This window comes from Lycium ferocissimum, chromosome 5, assembly GCF_029784015.1.
Source record: "Lycium ferocissimum isolate CSIRO_LF1 chromosome 5, AGI_CSIRO_Lferr_CH_V1, whole genome shotgun sequence".
NCBI lineage: Eukaryota > Viridiplantae > Streptophyta > Magnoliopsida > Solanales > Solanaceae > Lycium > Lycium ferocissimum.
The window spans coordinates 74,163,105-74,181,577 of NC_081346.1; the positions used below are offsets into that span (position 1 = coordinate 74,163,105).

The 18,473-nt window shown below is 35.6% G+C and overlaps 1 protein-coding gene across 2 annotated transcripts; it reads left to right on the forward strand.

Annotated features, from left to right (window-relative positions):
- Positions 1-3,207: 3,207 nt before the first annotated feature.
- On the forward strand, positions 3,208-17,981 carry LOC132057429 (1,4-alpha-glucan-branching enzyme 1, chloroplastic/amyloplastic-like). 2 transcript variants are annotated; one of them, XM_059450027.1, is made up of 22 exons: positions 3,208-3,508; positions 6,901-7,061; positions 7,305-7,576; positions 7,782-7,880; positions 9,001-9,043; positions 9,783-9,842; positions 10,009-10,089; positions 10,595-10,711; positions 10,942-11,025; positions 11,105-11,226; positions 11,335-11,454; positions 12,305-12,434; positions 12,523-12,633; positions 12,768-12,896; positions 13,471-13,574; positions 13,958-14,102; positions 14,735-14,882; positions 15,689-15,789; positions 16,015-16,092; positions 16,598-16,753; positions 17,302-17,376; positions 17,473-17,981. In XM_059450027.1, exons 1-22 carry the CDS (start codon positions 3,373-3,375, stop codon positions 17,596-17,598), a joined length of 2,598 nt encoding a protein of 865 aa, XP_059306010.1. In that variant the 5' UTR covers positions 3,208-3,372; the 3' UTR covers positions 17,599-17,981. The 2 variants fall into 2 exon arrangements, with proteins under 2 accessions (XP_059306010.1, XP_059306011.1); XM_059450028.1 differs by having other exon boundaries at positions 3,367-3,508; positions 6,906-7,061.
- The last annotated feature ends 492 nt before the right edge of the window (positions 17,982-18,473 follow it).

The window sequence follows — 18,473 nt, forward strand, 5'->3', positions numbered from 1 at the left end:
CGAGTCGGAAATAAGCAAACTCGAACAGCTGGCATTTGCCTAGGGTAAACCACCACCTATCGGGTTTGCTTATTGATTCCACCATACAGGCCAGTGATAGGCAATAAGTACTCCCCCACTCTCCCGAACACAACTTAAAACTTTCATTGTACTGTGCTCTTCATCAAAGAGCAACTCTTTCTCAAAATCTCACTCAAAAGGTGTTGAGTTGGAATCTCGTCCTAAGTATTCTTCTTCATCCAACTACACGAGAACCAGAAACGCAGAGCTGTCCTTCCTTTTCACCCAATTATTTGGTCTTAAGATGTAGTACTGTACAACTATGTCCTAATCCCAAATAGTGATGATCATTGACATTGTTCTAAAAATATCCCTATCACAGTTCATTTGGCAGAGATTGTTGGATTTTTTGCCTTGAGGTAGGAATAAATAAAAGAAAAAGGGTTGATATTGGTATACTTTGATTCATTATGAAAGAACAATAGTAACACAATGAATCATTTTTTTTTTTTTTATATACGACGTAAGGAACTTCACTAAGTTGATTCTCAAAAAATGTGAAATCAAACCAATGTAATTATCTCATCAACTCATTCTAAGTGCCACTTAAATTAAATCAATGTCAGTGGTTTCTTTTTCAACTAGTATATTATTATGATGATAAAGCATATAGAAAACCAAAAGAATATCCATCAATGTACTCTTCAGCTAAAATAATTGGAAATGTGAAATCAAATCAATGTAATTATCTCATCAACTTATTCAAGTGCCACTTAAAACAATGTCAATGTTTTTTTTCCAATTAGTATATCATGAAATGATATGTAAAGCATATAAATAACCAAAAGAATATGCCATCAAAGCACCCTTCAACTAGAACACACTTGAAACTTTTAGAAGACACCACCTAAGGATGTGGTGCAATGGATGGGTAGCTTTTCCCTTAATCAAAGGTCTCGATTTCAAGCCCCGTATATGAAAAAAAAATTGTTAAGGAGCGCTTCCCTCAAATGGGCCTTACGCATCGTGAATCCAAAATAATCATGCTATAATGCGGATATCGAACACCGAATAGGAAAAAAAAAAAAAAGACTTTTAGAAGACATGGAATAATGCCACTGAGATGCACAAAAAAGATCACAGTATTAAACCCCCCAAGAATGAAAAAGACAGCTGATCACTTGCACGTGGACATAAGCATTTGTAGCCTTTCATTCCTCATCTTTTTAAAGAAGATTCATATTTTTTTGGGCCTGCACGTGGGCCCTTTTGCCATATGAGACTCAACCTGTATGCACCTTCTTTTCTTTTCTGGAAAAAATATCAAATTGACGATGGAGAAAAAGTTTTGTGTGGGACCCTTCACTCCAATCTCCATGCAACCCATCTCCATACACTTGTGAATTTGTATTTGTATTTTCCTCAAGATGAGGTCTCTATAGCTCATTTTCCAATAAGAAAAATATCCAATTTTACATTTCAGTTTTCACCAACCTAATTAATCGGGGTGGAGTACAAAGTCAATAGTATACTAATAAGAAAAATAAAGATGTGTGGTCTAATGGTAAAAAAAATGAATTGTGTATCATGAAGTGCGTAAGCTGGTCCGGTCGCAACAATTATAAAAAGAAAAAAGGAAAAAACAAAGAAAGTATATACTATCGCTTTAATATACTACATAGCCTTGATGAAACTAAAGAAAATAATCTCTTATGTTTAAGGGATTAAGTTGAACCCCCTCGACTGTAACTTCGTCATTGCTTATGTCTACTTACAATTTAAATAGAAGAAAATGATTATATTGAAATTTATTTTGTTTACAAAGCTTTTACTGATCTTCTATGAAAATGATCATATAATTGAAATAACATTTGTAATGGATTGCATAACCAAATCTTTCGATGATAGTGGACGAAAAGTCGTAACTCAAATAATAATAATATTTAAACTCGAACAAATAGTATCACGATCTCTACGTCAATTAGGATTCATAAATTTGATCTCAATTTGTTTAAGACTGAAGTGTGTTATTGTGCGTATGCCTTGTGTGTACGTATCGTGTGTGAGTGTGAAAATTTAATTTACGTGGCGTAGTGGATATAAGAATTAAGAAATTATAGAAAATTAAAACTTGTCTTCTTAAATAGGACAACAACAATAACATACGCAGTGTAATCTCAGTGGGGTCCGGGGAGGGTAGTCGGGTCTGAGATAGAGTATGTCATTAAGATTTGTTTTTTTTTTTTAAAAAAAGGCAAGTTATGTAATATATAAACGAAGGCATAATACATAAACAGGTCCTCAAATTTGGTCTGAGTTGGCAAGTATGTCCTCCAACGTTAGGTGTGCAGAAGTAGGTACCTCAACTTGTATAAAGTTGAATATGTAAACACAAATGCTGACCTGACACTATCTTGACACATAAATATTGGAGGTGTATAGATGATCATTTTGTATGTTGGGAATGTTCAACCGACAAAGTGGAAACAAGTTGAGGTGCCTACACCCAAAGTTAGATGGCATACTTGCCGGCTAAGCCAAGTTGGAGGACCTGTTTATGTGTTATGCCTATAACTGAATCACTCTTTCTTAAAACTTAAACATGCATATAAAAAAATGCTACATAAAATAAACGGAAAAGGCTCAAATATGCCATCGAACTATCGAAAATGGCTAATTTATTCCACTCGTCAATAGTTTGGCCCATTTATGCCATCGAACTATTGAAAATGACTCATTTATTTCGCTCATCAATAGTTTTGCTCATTTATGCCATCGCTCGTTACCAAAATGACTCATCCATGTCATTTTTCATTGACGCCGATTTTGCAATACCAAATATGACACGTGACCTCTAACTAGATTATGATTGTGGGTGGGTAGAGTATATGAGTCAGATTTTTTTATTATATTGAGATTTAAAATTGGACTAATTTAATTACACGACGTAGACCTCTAATTAGAGGTCGCGTGTCAAATCTGATATTATAAAATCAGCGTTAATGAAAATGGAATGAATGAATTATTTTAGTAACAGACAATGACATAAACGAGCCAAACCATTGATAAGTGAAATAAATAAGTCATTTTCAATAATTCGATAACATATCTGAGCCTTTTGAGTAAAATAAAAAGGAAATGAGTATAAATGGAGTTACTTATTTTAAATAGAGATAAATATAGAACTCTTTAAAACCCACAAAGTATATTAAAATCCTCCTCCACTCTTTCTTTCACGGTTCTCTTGGCGCCTTGAACTTAGCACATTGACAGTCAGTTAGTTATATCACACTTATCAGATCTCAGTGTTTGTGTAGGACTTGAGTTCCTGTCTCTGTTTTTTCACAAAGGGTATGAAATCCTATTGAAAAGATGGTGTACACACTATCTGGAGTTCGTTTTCCTACTGTTCCATCGGTTTGTAAATCACCTGGATTCTCCAATAATGGTAGTGGTGATCGAAGGAATGCTAATGTTTCTGTCTTCTTGAAGAAACACTCTCTTTCACGTATGCTCTCAGTCTCTCTCTCTCTCACTGTGTGTGTGTGTGTGTTTCTTGGAATCCTGATATGGTTTTCTTTGGTTTGAGTAATTGGGGGTTGTTTAAAGTTAGTATTATGCATACCCTTTTGAGTATAGTCTTTTAGAAAGCAAAAATTATGAATCTTTTGTGTGTTCTTGCAAAAACACTCTCTTTCACGTCTACTCTCTATCTCTATCTCACTGTGTGTATTTTTGGAATCCTGATATTTTTTTGGTTTGTGTAAATGGGGATTCTTTAAAGTCAGTATTATACATTTGAGTATAGTCTTTGAGAAAGCAAAATTCAGGCAGAAACTTGATTGACATGGCTAAAGGTAGCAACTTTTTTCAAGTCCTCATAAGGGTTTAGGTTCTTCTTTGGTTTATGTAATTGGGGATCTTTTGAAGTTTGTATTGTACCCTTTTGAGTATATTCTTTGAGAAAGCAAAATTATGAATTTTCATGGAGAAACTTGATGACATTACTAAAGGTAGTGACTTTTTGTCCTGAAATTAGTCAAGGTTTTTTTTTTTTCTTTGGGTTGTGCAACTGGAATTTTGATATGGGTCAAGGTTATTTCTTTGGTTTGTGTAATTGGGGGTTCTTAAAAGTTTGTAGTATATATACCCTTTTGAGTAATTGGGGATCCTTTAGAAGTTAGTGTTATACAAACCTTATTAAGTAATTGGGGATCCTTTAGAAGTTAGTGTTATACCCTTTTGACTATATTCTTTGAGAGAGCAAAATTATGAGTTTTTGATGGAGAAACTTGATTGACATTGCTAATGGTAGAAACTTTTTGAAGTCCTGATACAGATCAAGGTTTTATTTTTGGTTTGTGTAATTTGGGATTTTTTGAAGTTAGTATTATACATACCCTTTTGAGTATATTCTTTGAGAAAGCAAAAATTATGAATTTTCATGGAGAAACTTGATTGGCATTGCTAAAGGTAGTAACTTTTGAAGTTTGGTCAGCTGTAATTGAGATTGGCTCGAGTTTAATGGGACCTTCTATGTTGGTGAGATCTTTATTGCTCCAAGGTTCTTTCTTTGGTTTGTGTAATTGGTGATTCTGTAAAGTTTGTATTATACCCTTTTGAGTATTTTTTGTGAGAAAGCAAAAATTATGAGTTTTCACTGGAGAAAGTTATTGACATTACTAAAGGTAGTAACTTTATGAAGTCCTGATATGGGTCAAGGTTCTTTCTTTGGTTTGTCTAATTGGGGATTCTTTAAAGTTACTATTGTATACCCTTTTGAGTATTTTCCTTGAGGAAGCAAAATTATGACTTTTTCATGGAGAAACTTGATTGACAGTTTTGAGAAAGCAAAAGTTGTGAGTTTCCATGGAGGAACTTGATCGATATTACTAAAGGTAGCAACTTTTTTGAAGTCCAGATATGGGGGTCACGGTTCTTTCTTTGGTTTGTGTAATTGGGGATTCTTTGAAGTTAGTATTATAACTTAGTATTATAACCTTTTGAGTATATTCTTTGAGAAAGCAAAAACTGTGAGTTTTCATGGTGAAACTTGATTGACATTACTAAAGGCAGCAACGTTTTTGGGATTTTGATATTGGTCAAGGTTCTTTCTTTGGTTGTTATAATTGGGATTCTGGTGTGGGTCAAGTTCTTTCTTTGAATCCTTGAAGTTTGTATTATGATTAAGTATAATCTTTGAGGCACCCAAGGGTGTGGTCTAGTGGTCAATGAAGTGGGTTGAGCACCATGAGGTCTGTGTTCAATTCCCTACAAAGACAAAACACTAGGTGATTTCTTCCATCCGTCTTTAGCCTTGGTGGACAGAGTTACCTGGTACCTGTTGTTGATGGGAGGTGGCAGGTATCCGTGGAATTAGTCGAGGTGTGCGCAAGCTGGCCCGGACACCATGGTTATTAAAAAAAAAAATAGGTATGGTCTTTGAGAAAGCAAAAATGATGAATCTTTTCATGGAGAAACTAGATTGACATTCCTAAGGGTAGCAACTTTTTAAAGCCCTGGTATGGGTTAAGATTTTTCTTTGGTCTGTATAATTGGGATTTTGGTGTGTGTCAAGGTTCTTTCTTTGGTTTGTGTAATTGAGAATCCTCTAAAGTTAGTGTTATACCCTTTTAAGAAGGCAAAATTATGAATTTTCATGAAGAAACTTGATTGCCAATACTAAAGGTGGTAACTTTTAAGTCCTGATATGGTAAAAGTTCTTTCTTTGAAGTTAGTGATATAGTTGCCATAGTTTACTGTGGGGTATATTCTTTGAAAAAGCAAAATTGTGAATTTTCACGGAGAAACTTGATTGACATTACTAAAGGTAGTAACCTTTTGAAGTGTGATGAGCTGTAATTGATTTGGCTTGGGTTTAAAGGGACCCTCTATATGGTGCTTTCTGGTGAGATCTTTACTATTCCAAAATATGAGCTGTAAGAATCAGTGCTAGGATCTTCGTTTTCTTTTTCAGTGATCAGTTGTTTTTTCTTTACGTGATTTTTTGATTAAGTGGTTAAGTGGTGAATGTTGAGGTTTTCATGGAGAAACTAGATTGACATTACTAAAGTTAGCAACTTTTTTGGTTTGTGTAATTGGGAATTCTGTTAAGTTTGTAGTATAGCCTTTTGAGTATATTCCTTGAGAAAGCAAATTTTGAATCTTCAGGGACAAACTTGATTGACATTACTAAAGGTATGAGCTTTTTGAGCTCCTGATATTGGTCCAGGTTTTTTCTTTGTTTGTATTATTGGGATTCTGATATGGGTCATGGTTCTTTCTTTGGTTTGTGTAATTGGGGACCCTTTGAAGTTTGTATTTATACCCTTTGGAGTATATCCTTTGATAGAGTAAAATTATGATTTTTTTTTTTTTCATGGAGAAACTTGATTGACATTGCTAAAGTTAGTAACTTTTTGAAGTTTGGTCAGCTATAGTTGAGTCCGGCTTGGGTTTAAAGTGACCTTCTATATGGTGCTTTCTGGTGAGATCTTCATTGCTCAAAGTATAATTTTGCTGTAAGAATTAGTGTTAGGATTTTCATTCTCTTTTTTTAGTGACTGATCAATTTTTTTTTTTTTTTTTTTTTTTTTTTTTGCTTTACGTGATGTGTTGTGAGTGGTGAAGGTTGAGCTTTTTGTCTGAAGAAACGGGGGTTAAAATAGTTTGGTTGGTATTGATTATTTCTTTTGTTCGTCTAGTTGGGTGTTCTTGAAGTCTATTTTAAACCCTTTAAGTTTATTCTGTAAGAAAACAAATTAATGAATATTAGTGACATTTTTAAAGGTAATAGTAACTCTTTTGAAGTGCCGGTTTGGATTAAAAGGACCTCATGTATGATGCTTTCTGGAGATATTTTTATTGTGGAGATATAACTAATATGATATATGTATGTAGGGAAGATCTTGGCTGAAAAGTCTTCTTACGAGTTCGAATCCCGACCTTCTACAGTTGCAGCATCGTCGGGGAAAGTCCTTGTTCCTGGCAGCCCGAGTGATAGCTCCTCATCCTCAACAGACCAATTGGAATTCACCGAGGCAGTTCCAGAAAATTCCCCAGTATGTTACATTAGTCTCCACCGCATGAAAAAAGACTTTTTTTTGGGGTTTGGGGGGGGGGGGGGGGGGAAGGAGGGAAGGGGTGGAGGTGGCAGATTTTCTTGCGGAAACACTTCTATATAAATCTCCTCCTGAGTCTGCTTAAATGAAATTGTTATTGCGTTTTGTTTCAATGACAACTGAATTTAGTGATTAATTTTGTCACTTTGCTTTATAATTGTTCTATTACATTTTGTGCTTTAGGCATCAACTGATGTAGATAGTTCGACAATGGAACACGTTGAGCCAGCAAGTGGTCCTACAGGAAGTGTTGAAGAGCTGGATTTTGCTTCATCACTACAACTACAAGAAGGTGGTAAACTGAAGGACTCCAAAACATTAGATACTTCTGAAGTGACAATCATCGATGAATCTGATAGGATCAGAAAGAGGGGCATTCCTCCACCTGGCCCTGGTCAGAAAATTTACGAAATAGACCCTCTTTTGAAAAAGTATCGTGAACACCTTGATTACAGGTAAAAATGTTTTCGTTCGTTGAGTAATTTACCTATTATAGAGGCAGAATTCATCTATAGGCTATTGTACATTTTGCCTTTGATAGTCATCTGGTTGATGATGTTTAGGATATTTATATTTGGACTTCAATATGCTACTGCCACCAGTCCATACTTTGCCATCTATAGTCTAAAGTCTTTCTTTTTCTATGTTGTCCACTTTTAGGTTTTCACAGTACAAGAAAATGAGGGAGGCAATTGACAAGTATGAGGGTGGTTTGGAAGCTTTTTCTCGTGGTTATGAGAAAATGGGTTTCACTCGTAGGTAATAACTGCTTTATATCTTATTTAATTTTCTTTCTCAAGGTATTAGAGACCGGCCTTGTGCAAAACCTTGTCAAATGTTTCATGCCATATTGTGATTCTTTGATGCCAACTTGCTACTTGTTTGACCCAACTCTCATACCTATATAGTGTGCAATAGCTGCAGCAAAAAAGTAAGAGAAATAGATTATGTTTTGTATTTAACGACATGTATATAGCAGCGGTTAATTCGTGACATTCTCAACCTTTGTAAAAATAGGTTCGCGTAGTTCAAGTATTCTTTAGCATTTCATCTGTTTTTGAAAGTTTTTCTGGAGTATTTATTACTTCCCTGCTGTGTTAATTACTCGAGTATGAAATGGATGCTATCCCACAAAGGCCTTACCGTGACTAAATTCAAAAGAAGGCATGGTATATATTGGAATTTGAAATATTTGTCTCAGATAGGGGTGGGCTGAATTTGGGCGGGTCGAAATGGGCTAACTTAATAAATTGGGGGCGGGGGGGGGGGGGGTGTGTGTTCAATGGCACGTCTAAAAGTTACTTGAGCTGAAATGGATTGGGCTAAAAAGCGGATCATAACCCAACCCACCCAATTCTGACTAAGTTTTAATTTTTTTTTTTTTTAATAGTTTCTTAAGTACCTATTTTTTTTTCCCCTTTGTTATAGCTATATATAAAATAGTATCAAATAAAAATTGTCTCTTTGAAAATATTCTGACAAGGTTTCTCATGGGTCAATTGGGGTACATATTAGCCCCATTTTTAGATGGGCAGAAATGGGTTGGGCTAAAATGGATGAGATAACTGACCCGCCCAAACTTGGATGTGTTCGGACGGTTATGTTTTTATGGGCTAATTTTGCGACCCCTACTTTCGGACAGCAGGAGTGAATCCTGGAAAGTGACCTTCCAAAGCTAATGTTACACATAAATGTTGGAAGAGAATCTATATACCTCATTGATATAGTTTTTCCCTTTATTGTAAAATTCTTTACTTTTTTTCTTTTCCTTGGAGTATATGTATGTGGTATATGCTTCTCCTTTCCCTTTGTAAGTTTGCTCTCCTTAGAGGGCCTGAAGTAGTACCTCTCGCTGATTGCGTATGAACTTTGTTTCCAGTGCCACAGGTATCACTTATCGTGAGTGGGCTCCTGGTGCCAAGGTCAGTGTTTACTTTCTTGTTTTGTTTAGGTTCTCTATGATAAAAAGGAGTACAATTCCAGTATAGGTACCTATAACAGCAAGCCAAGTGGTTTGTCTTTTGGTTAGTGTCATTCTATCAGAATAAATGTGGTTTCTGGATTTTTTTTTTTATGACATGGGAACCCTCAGCCGCTACCCTTCGGGTGCGCACAGGGTAAACCTAGCTCCTGTGTAATAGCTCACAAACCTCACAGGAGAGATAACCCGCACTTGGCAAGCCCCGTGCGATGAGCTCGACCCAGAAGGCAAATCCCCTGCTGTCGTAGGTAGGGGTTTCGAACCTGAGACCTCCATTATGAAAGCCCCATGCTCAACCAACTGAGCCACCCTTGCGGGTTGTTGTTTCTGGATTCTTATTAAGTCAGATGTGTTCAGTGTGTTAATTTTTCATCATGGAGCTTTCTAAAAGATAGGAGAATCCCTTCGGCAACACATAATTGTTTGATATATGACAGAACATTTTTCGACCAAAGCTGCACATTCTGACGTTTTGTGTAAACTGATTACTAGAAAAATAAGGTTTAGGTGCAGTATATGATGAAATGAGAGATGAATAATGTGAAATAACGTGGAAAATCATCGGTGTTCTCTACTTTTGTGCCCGTCAGTTATACCAACTTCTGCATGTTGTTTATGATATGATAATATAGGTTTGTTGAAAGTCTGATTGCATGTATATCCTCTTCTTTCCTTTGCAGTCAGCTGCCCTCATTGGAGATTTCAACAATTGGAACCCAAATGCCGACGTTATGGCTCGGGTATGTCCCTCATAGTACATACCGAAGTGGTTCTGTTGCCATTTCTGAACAGGAAATTTTTATTAAGTGCCTTGTGTTCTTTTTGTTCGATAGTCTTTTGCTATTCATTTCACAGTTTGTATCAAATTTCTCATATTCTTAAAACTAATTGATGGTCTATAAGCAGAATGAATTTGGTGTCTGGGAGATATTTTTGCCAAATAATGCGGATGGTTCTCCTGCAATTCCTCATGGGTCCAGAGTGAAGGTATGACTCATAGGTGTTGTAAGAAAAAAAATGAATCTGCCGATACTACCGTTTTCTACCTTTTCGGGTAAAATACTTAAATGTTCAAGAATTTTTTTTTTTTTTTTTTTTTAATATAACTAAACCTGATAGCATCCCCTTCAATAAGGAACAAAATACATATTCATCAATGAATAAGCTTTCAAAAGTTGTTGCCGTGACGCAATTTCTTAATTATTAAATTCAAGACTAGTAACAAAAAATATCTTCTAGGTTAACTTAAAGAAAAATACTGAATCTGTTTGGTTCTTTGATTAAGGAATTTGTAACCAAGAGACGTATAACTTTGGAAATTTTATCAACTGAACATTTATTACAATCAGAGTATTTAATTGTAGTTCATCATTTCTATAATGTAGTATATTGTAGGTTTCATAATATAATTATAGTTTATAGTCTATGTCTGATAATGGATGTTATATGCCACTATTTGCTAATATTTGCTCTTAATATACTGAAAATGTAGATACGTATGGACACTCCATCAGGTGTTAAGGATTCCATTCCTGCTTGGATCAATTTCTCTGTACAGCCTCCTGGTGAAATTCCATACAATGGAATATACTATGATCCACCCGAAGAGGTTGCACTCTTTTCTCTCTATTGTTTCTAATAGGCAATATGTGGGCTTGTATTTTATTCTGCATATTGAAGAATGTGGTGAAAATATATTTAAATAAATTAAAGTTTTTCCCTTTTTTTTCCTTACGAGGTTGCTTGCTTTCCCTTGCTTGCTTCTGTATCCTCACAAATGCTTTTTTATTTCAGTTGTTTGTTTTCGTGTTTTTGATTCGTTTTATAATTTCCTTGTAGGAGAGGCATGTATTCCAACATCCACGGCCAAAGAAACCAAACTCACTGCGAATATATGAATCTCATATTGGAATGAGTAGTCCGGTGAGCATCCCTCCTCTTTCATGTAATTTATTATTTATGATCTGAGTTTTCTGTCATGATCACCGTATTTGTGATGCAGGAGCCTAAAATTAACTCATACGCGAATTTTAGAGATGAGGTTCTTCCTCGCATAAAAAAGCTTGGGTACAACGCGGTGCAAATTATGGCTATTCAAGAGCATTCTTATTATGCTAGTTTTGGGTATTTCTCCTTTTACTGTTTGCATTTGTTTGCCTGGTTACTCTGTAAGTGTTTTAAACTGACTATTTTAATATTCCTAATGGAACTCGTTATCCTTCTTTGTCTCAGTTATCATGTCACAAATTTTTTTGCACCAAGCAGCCGTTTTGGGACGCCTGACGACCTTAAGTCTTTGATTGATAAAGCTCATGAGCTAGGAATTGTAGTTCTCATGGACATTGTTCACAGGTATTAATTAATATTTTACTATTGCAACTGCGTTTAGTGAATCTATGGGTCGTGTTTTTTTTTTTTTTTTTTTGGGGGGTCATTTGTTGACATATAGTTTTCCTTGAGATGGGAGAAAGCCTTTTGGACTTCCATTGGCCAACACCAAGAATTAATATACAATGTCTTATCCAGTTCATCCATTTCTTCCCAAATCACTTAGTGAAAATGATATAAAAAAACTTAAGAGAAGTAAGAACCTTTAAAGCATAAAAAGGAGGTTAAAAAGTGAAAAACATTGTACCGTGTACAATATTTTTTACTTCTGGATTTTGTACTGAGCTTGTGTACTACTCCCTCTGCCCCAATTTATGTGACACTCTTCCCTTTTTAGTCAGTCCAAAAAAGAACGACACCTTTCTATATTTAGTAATAATTTACTTTAAAATGCCCATTTTACCCTTAATGAGATGATTTATAGCCGCACAAATATTTATGGCTTATTTTAGACTACAAGTTTTTAAAATCTTCCTTTTTTTAAACTCCGTCTCCGGTCAAATACCTTTCACATAAATTGGGCCGAGGGAGTACTGTACTTGTTCTATTTTGAGGTCTGTTTTCTGGGCTCTTGTGGTTCATGTGCATAGCTTTTTCATATTAGGCTTTACTTCTTACTCCCTTAGATCCATCATTAAGCTTTCTCTCCCTAAGGTGCATTTCCTGTGATTTAATTCATAGATGAAAGAAATGGCACTTAATTCTAGAATCTTGTCGTAGCAAGAGTTATCTTTTCTTTTTTCACCTGCACATATTTTCTATTGACATGCTTTACTTTGTCCTTAACTCACTGGAATTGTGCAACTTTTTGCAGCCATGCATCAAATAATACTTTAGATGGGCTGAACATGTTTGATGGAACAGATAGTTGTTATTTTCACTCTGGATCTCGTGGTTATCATTGGATGTGGGATTCCCGCCTCTTTAACTATGGAAACTGGGAGGTACTTTCTTCCTTTCAAACATGAGTCAAAAAGAACCTCGTGCCTCGTGGGGTCCATGGTGTGACCAAAAGTATGTTTCTTGTTGTAGGTACTTAGGTATCTTCTCTCAAATGCGAGGTGGTGGTTGGATGAGTTCAAATTTGATGGATTTAGATTTGATGGGGTGACATCAATGATGTATACTCACCACGGATTATCGGTATAGTTTTTTCGACATAATCTTCATACTCAATTTTGGAGATATCAGTTTCCGTTATCCTGCTTCATATGTTTTACCAAGGTGGTCTCGGTATTCTGCTAAACTGCTTACCTGATACATTTTAATTTCTATAGGTGGGATTCACTGGGAATTACGATGAATACTTTGGATTGGCAACTGATGTGGATGCTGTGGTGTATTTGATGCTGGTCAACGATCTTATTCACGGGCTTTTCCCAGATGCAATTACCATTGGTGAAGATGTAAGTACTTCCTGTCACCTTGATCTTGTCCTTGACATCGTTGCTTTTGTAGAAACGTATCAAGCTCGGTCGGTTTTTTATATTCGCGGTTTTTGTCGCAAAAAAAGTTGACCGAGTTCGGTCGGTTTTATTTAAAAAAAAGAAAAAGAAATTAGGATCAAAACTGATCGAGTCGGTCGGTTTTTCAGTCAGTCCAAAGGTCGGTTGGCTTTTGTCGTACTTTTAGTAGTGTTTTCTGATAGTGACTGTTAGTTTGTAAGTCCATTCTGTTAGTTGGACCAAAGGTGCTCCACCTTAGCAAATTTACGGATTAAAGATGCTCAAGGTTATATTTAAAGGACAAAAATAGACCTACTCCCATAGATAAGGGACAATTTTGGATGAAAACTCGATTTTATAAGGTTTTATCCTTTTTGGTTCTACTATATGCTTTTCAGAGGTTTTTCTTTATGAAAGAGTAGTTATGCTTATTGCAAATTACGCAATGTGAAGAGAAAGGACATTTTACTGTATATGGGCTGCGGCTCTTGTGATCATCCTCTTGATGCTTCTCTTTTTTTCCTTCTAATTTCAGGTTAGTGGAATGCCGACGTTTTGTATTCCTGTTCAAGATGGGGGTGTTGGCTTTGACTATCGACTTCATATGGCAATTGCTGATAAATGGATTGAGTTGCTCAAGTATGCTGTTTCTAAATCTTCACATGAATTTATCCTTGAAATTTCATACTCCTTCTGTCCCAAGTTATGTGACACTCTTTCCTTTTTAGTCAGTCCAAAAAAAAGTATATTTAGTAACAATTTAACTTTAAAGTACCTATTTTACCCTTAATGAGATGATTTATAGCCATTCAAATATTTCTGACTTATTTTAGATCACAATTTTCAAAAGTCTTCCTTTATTTTTAAAACTCCCTGCCCAGTCAAACTCCTTAACATAAATTGGGACAGAGAGAGTTAGTATTTTGTGCTTGACTTCAATTAACTTCCAGTAGTTCATATTTTTTTTCTGTGCGCAATTCGCTGATCTAGAAAGCTCTTTTTCCTAACACTATTTGTTACAGGAAAAGGGATGAGGATTGGCGAGTGAGTGATATTGTTCATACACTGACGAATAGAAGATGGCGGGAAAAGTGTGTTTCATATGCTGAAAGTCATGATCAAGCTCTAGTCGGTGATAAAACTATAGCATTCTGGTTGATGGACAAGGTTATATACACTTTTTGTGTCTTTCTCAGCAATCACATTGAAACTTAGTATGCGTTTGGACATAAAGAAAATGTGAATTTTTTTTTTTTTTTTTTAAAAAAAAGTAGTATTTGTAAAAAAGTTGAAAAAGTTTATTTGGAAATCTGAGTTGTGTTTGGACCTGCATTTACTTGAAAAAAAGTTGATAATCTTGTGAGTGGAAAAAAATTCACTAGAAAATTATTAGAACAACTTTTTAAAACATGAAGCTCATCTTCTTGATCAAAAAAAAAAAAAAAAAAAAAAAAAAGAACCTTGAAGCTCATCTTCAAAAAAAAGAGCATTCAAAATTAACTAAAGTTTTTTTGGAAAAAGTAAAGTTTATATCGACAAACGAGAGCTTAAGATTGCGCATGCCACTTGAAGGAGAATCTTAATTTCGCATTATTAACTCATCCATTAATTCTATTAGTTGTTTTATGATTTCTAATGTATCCATACATGGATTCACTACTTTCTCCATTTCAAAATTACTAATTTTTCATTTTTTTAGTAATAATAATGCGTGAGCATTAACATGTTTGATTTAGTTTACCAAGTTCTCATGTAATGCTTAACTCCACCCTCCCAACCCCACCAACTATCCTTTTCAGGATATGTATGATTTTATGGCTCTGGATAGACCGTCAACACCATTAATAGATCGTGGGATAGCATTGCACAAGATGATCAGGCTTATAACTATGGGATTAGGAGGCGAAGGGTACCTAAATTTCATGGGAAATGAATTCGGCCACCCTGGTAAGATTGCTAGCCTAATTTTCTCCTTGGCCATAATTCTTATCTTGGCTGCTTCTGATCTTGTGCAATTTTCTTTGCCTGAATACATCGACAACTCTTAAACTTGTCAGTAAATTTCATCTAGACAACTCAAACTATGACATGTTCCAATTAAGCACATGAACACATGATAAAGTGTTTCTATTAGATACTTCCGGCTCAAATTTTGACAAACTTTTGTGCGTGTTCTTAAGCGCCTATTATGTAAATAAGTTAACCACATAAAATATGTTACCTACTTTAATTATATGCATCAGCCTCAATTGAAACAGGCTTGAGGTGTTTCTGCTTATTGACACTAATGCATGTAAATAAGGAAGGTGGTATATTTTAAGTGATTAATTTATCTATGTAATGGATGATTGAGAACACTTGCAAAAGTTTTTTTTTTTTTTTTTTTTTTTTTTCAAAATTTGAGTTTTAAGGGGTCGTTTGGTTGGAAACAAGTTATCCCAGGATAACTTATCCTAGGATTAGTTATTCCACCCTCCCACGGGGATAAAATAACACTACAATCCTGGGATTAGTTATACCACCATTTTATCCCAACCAAACGTGGGATAAATTCATCTCAAATATAATTCCGGGATTATTTATCCTTATCCTTTATACCGAACGAGCCCTAAGTGTCTAGGAACACTTTATCATGTGTTCAATCGGAACAGGCCGTTGTTCGAGTACCTAAATGAAATTTACTGACTATGTATTCAGTCATTTCCTTTCCTGGTATTCTTTATGGTATTGTAATACTTTCGATTGTTTTCCAGAGTGGATTGATTTCCCTAGGGCTGATCAACACCTCCCTGATGGCAAAATAGTTCGTGGGAACGGTTTCAGCTATGATAAATGCAGACGAAGATTTGATCTGGTTAGTCCTTGCACCTTTTCTTATCCAGGTTATATGATTTTCCATTCTAGCTTCTTAGTGCATTGATGTGGCACTGATGCAAATACTCCCGCCGTTCCCAAAATGAATGATGGGGAGTACTAGGGTCAAAAATATACTTGAACTATTTCGCGGCATTATACCATGTTCCTTTTTAGCTATTTTTTGGTCTTAATTTGTGAGTGGTTATCCTTGCGGGATATTCAGGGAGATGCAGATTATTTAAGATACCGTGGTTTGCAAGAATTTGACCGGGCTATGCAGCAGATTGAAGAGAGATATGAGGTATGTGTTTATATTGTGCCTGCTTTCTCAGTTTCGTGCGTCTTGATTTCCCGTATTTCATTTTTGTGGAATATCATTAAGGTCTTGAAAATCATACTAGTTCGAGATTTATGTGCTAAGCATCTTCATGTGGTGTCTTGTACCATCTGTCTAAACACAGTTTGCTGAAAATGCTTGGCTATAGGCAGTAATCATTTATCATCCTTTGAACAATCAGACTAAACTGATAATACCATTTCTTGAACTGACTTTTAAAAGGATAATGGCATTTCTGCAACTTCTAATAGAAACAATCGAGTCAAAGCGAACAAATGTGGAACAGCAAGTAATTTTTATGCCAATCTCTTGGCAGTCTTCTTTAGAAAACAAGCACGATAATAGTCTGATGTGCAGCTTTATTTGCTTCAGTGGTCATGTATATTACTACTGTATTCATTTGTAATTTGTTCATTTTTTTTATACTACTGTGTTTGATTGACAAATTCTTATCTATTCTTTCTGGCAGTTTATGACTTCAGAACACCAGTTCATATCACGAAAGGATGAAGGAGATAGGATGATTGTATTTGAAAGAGGAAACCTAGTTTTCGTCTTTAATTTTCACTGGACAAATAGTTATTCAGACTATCGCATAGGCTGCTTCAAGCCTGGAAAATACAAGGTATGCTGAGTTGAAACCTTTCTTCTTTCCCTAGTACATTTACTCAACCTTTCCTTTGAAATGGAGACCATCACTTTTGTACAAGTGAGGCAACCAATTTATCTGACATTAGAATGAATACTCGGAAAATGTTCTTGTTGAAGTGTGTCCATGTCATTTAAAAGCTTAAGCTGTTAAAACAGAGCATTTTAATTTTTAATTTTTAAAATATATTATATCTCAACACGCCTCCTTTAGTGCGGGCTTGATTCTTGTTTACAAGCCAAGCAAGTGGATTTTTTTTTATAATGGGTAGCAATGAGACTCGAATTCAGGAACTCTGCCTGCTCTAATACAAGCTGTTAGAGAGAGCACACCTTTAATTATTTGATAAAGAATAGGGCATCCTGGTATCCCGCGAAACCGGTGTCTTTTTGAAGTCTACTACTAAGAAAATAAAGATTTCAGAATGCTGCCTTAGTTTCTTCTGTCTCAGCCTTCTTGATGTGCTCTATGAGTTCAACTAACTTTATTTCAACGTGATTTAACTCAAATGTTCCACATTCCAGGTTGTCTTGGACTCGGATGATCCACTTTTTGGTGGCTTTGGGAGAATTGATCACAATGCCGAATATTTCACCTTTGTGAGTAAAATCTCCCTTCTTTATTAATCTCAGTATGTCTTTTAGTTTTGTTTCAGAGAGAAATTTCTAAAATTTATACAATCTTTATCTATACAGGAAGGGTGGTATGATGACCGTCCTCGCTCCATTATGGTGTATGCACCTAGTAGAACGGCAGTTGTCTACGCACTAGTAGACAAAGAAGAAGAAGAGCAAGAAGAAGAAAAACTTGTTGAAGAATGAACGGACTTGTGACCTCGTTGAAAGATTTGAATGCTACCCGTTCATCAACATCACTTCTTGATCTGGCAAGTGGAGTTTAACGTGACAAAGGTTTGCAGTTCTTTCCACTACTAGTAGAGCAATGATATACGCAGGGATGAAGTGCAGAACAAGCATATGTAAAATCGATGAATTTATGTCGAACTGCTGGACGGGCTTCAGCAGGTTTTGCTTAGTGAGTTCATATTGCATTTTGTAAATTATCATCTTAGCTGAGACAGTGGGACATAGAAGTAAGATCTCTTTATATGTACAGCCAACTAGATATCGACTATGTGACCTAAACTACAATAACTATAAAATGGAAATAGAGCTGATCTAGTGATGTTCTCTTGGGCTCAAAACTGGTGACTAAAAGTGTTTTTTTACCTTCCAAGTTTTGCTACCATCTTGGTGGTTCCTGTGTTATTGTTGGGGACTTCAAATTCTGGACATATAATTGGTGAGGACAAAAACCCAAGTGCTTAAAATGAAGCCTCACCAAGCTCTAACAGCTAAGTACTCTAGCAGACTGTATCGCTAAATATGTACAAATTGCGACACTCATGACGGAGAGCGGCGGGGGAGGGGGGGTGGTCAAAGAGAAGGACTAGGTGAATCCCACATCAGAATGGGAGAGGAAAGTGAAGAATTATAAGGCATATCACAAGTTCTCATGATAGTTTTTGGCCTCAATGATGTCATAGCCCAAGGGACGGATTTGTAAGGCCTATTGGGTCAAAGCGGACAATATGTTCCCTAGGCTTGAGTTGTGATACATTTATAGGCATAAATTTTAACAACAAAAGTAAAAGGTTCTGCTCTTTTGCACATTCGTTTTGGGATGTCGTTGGTCA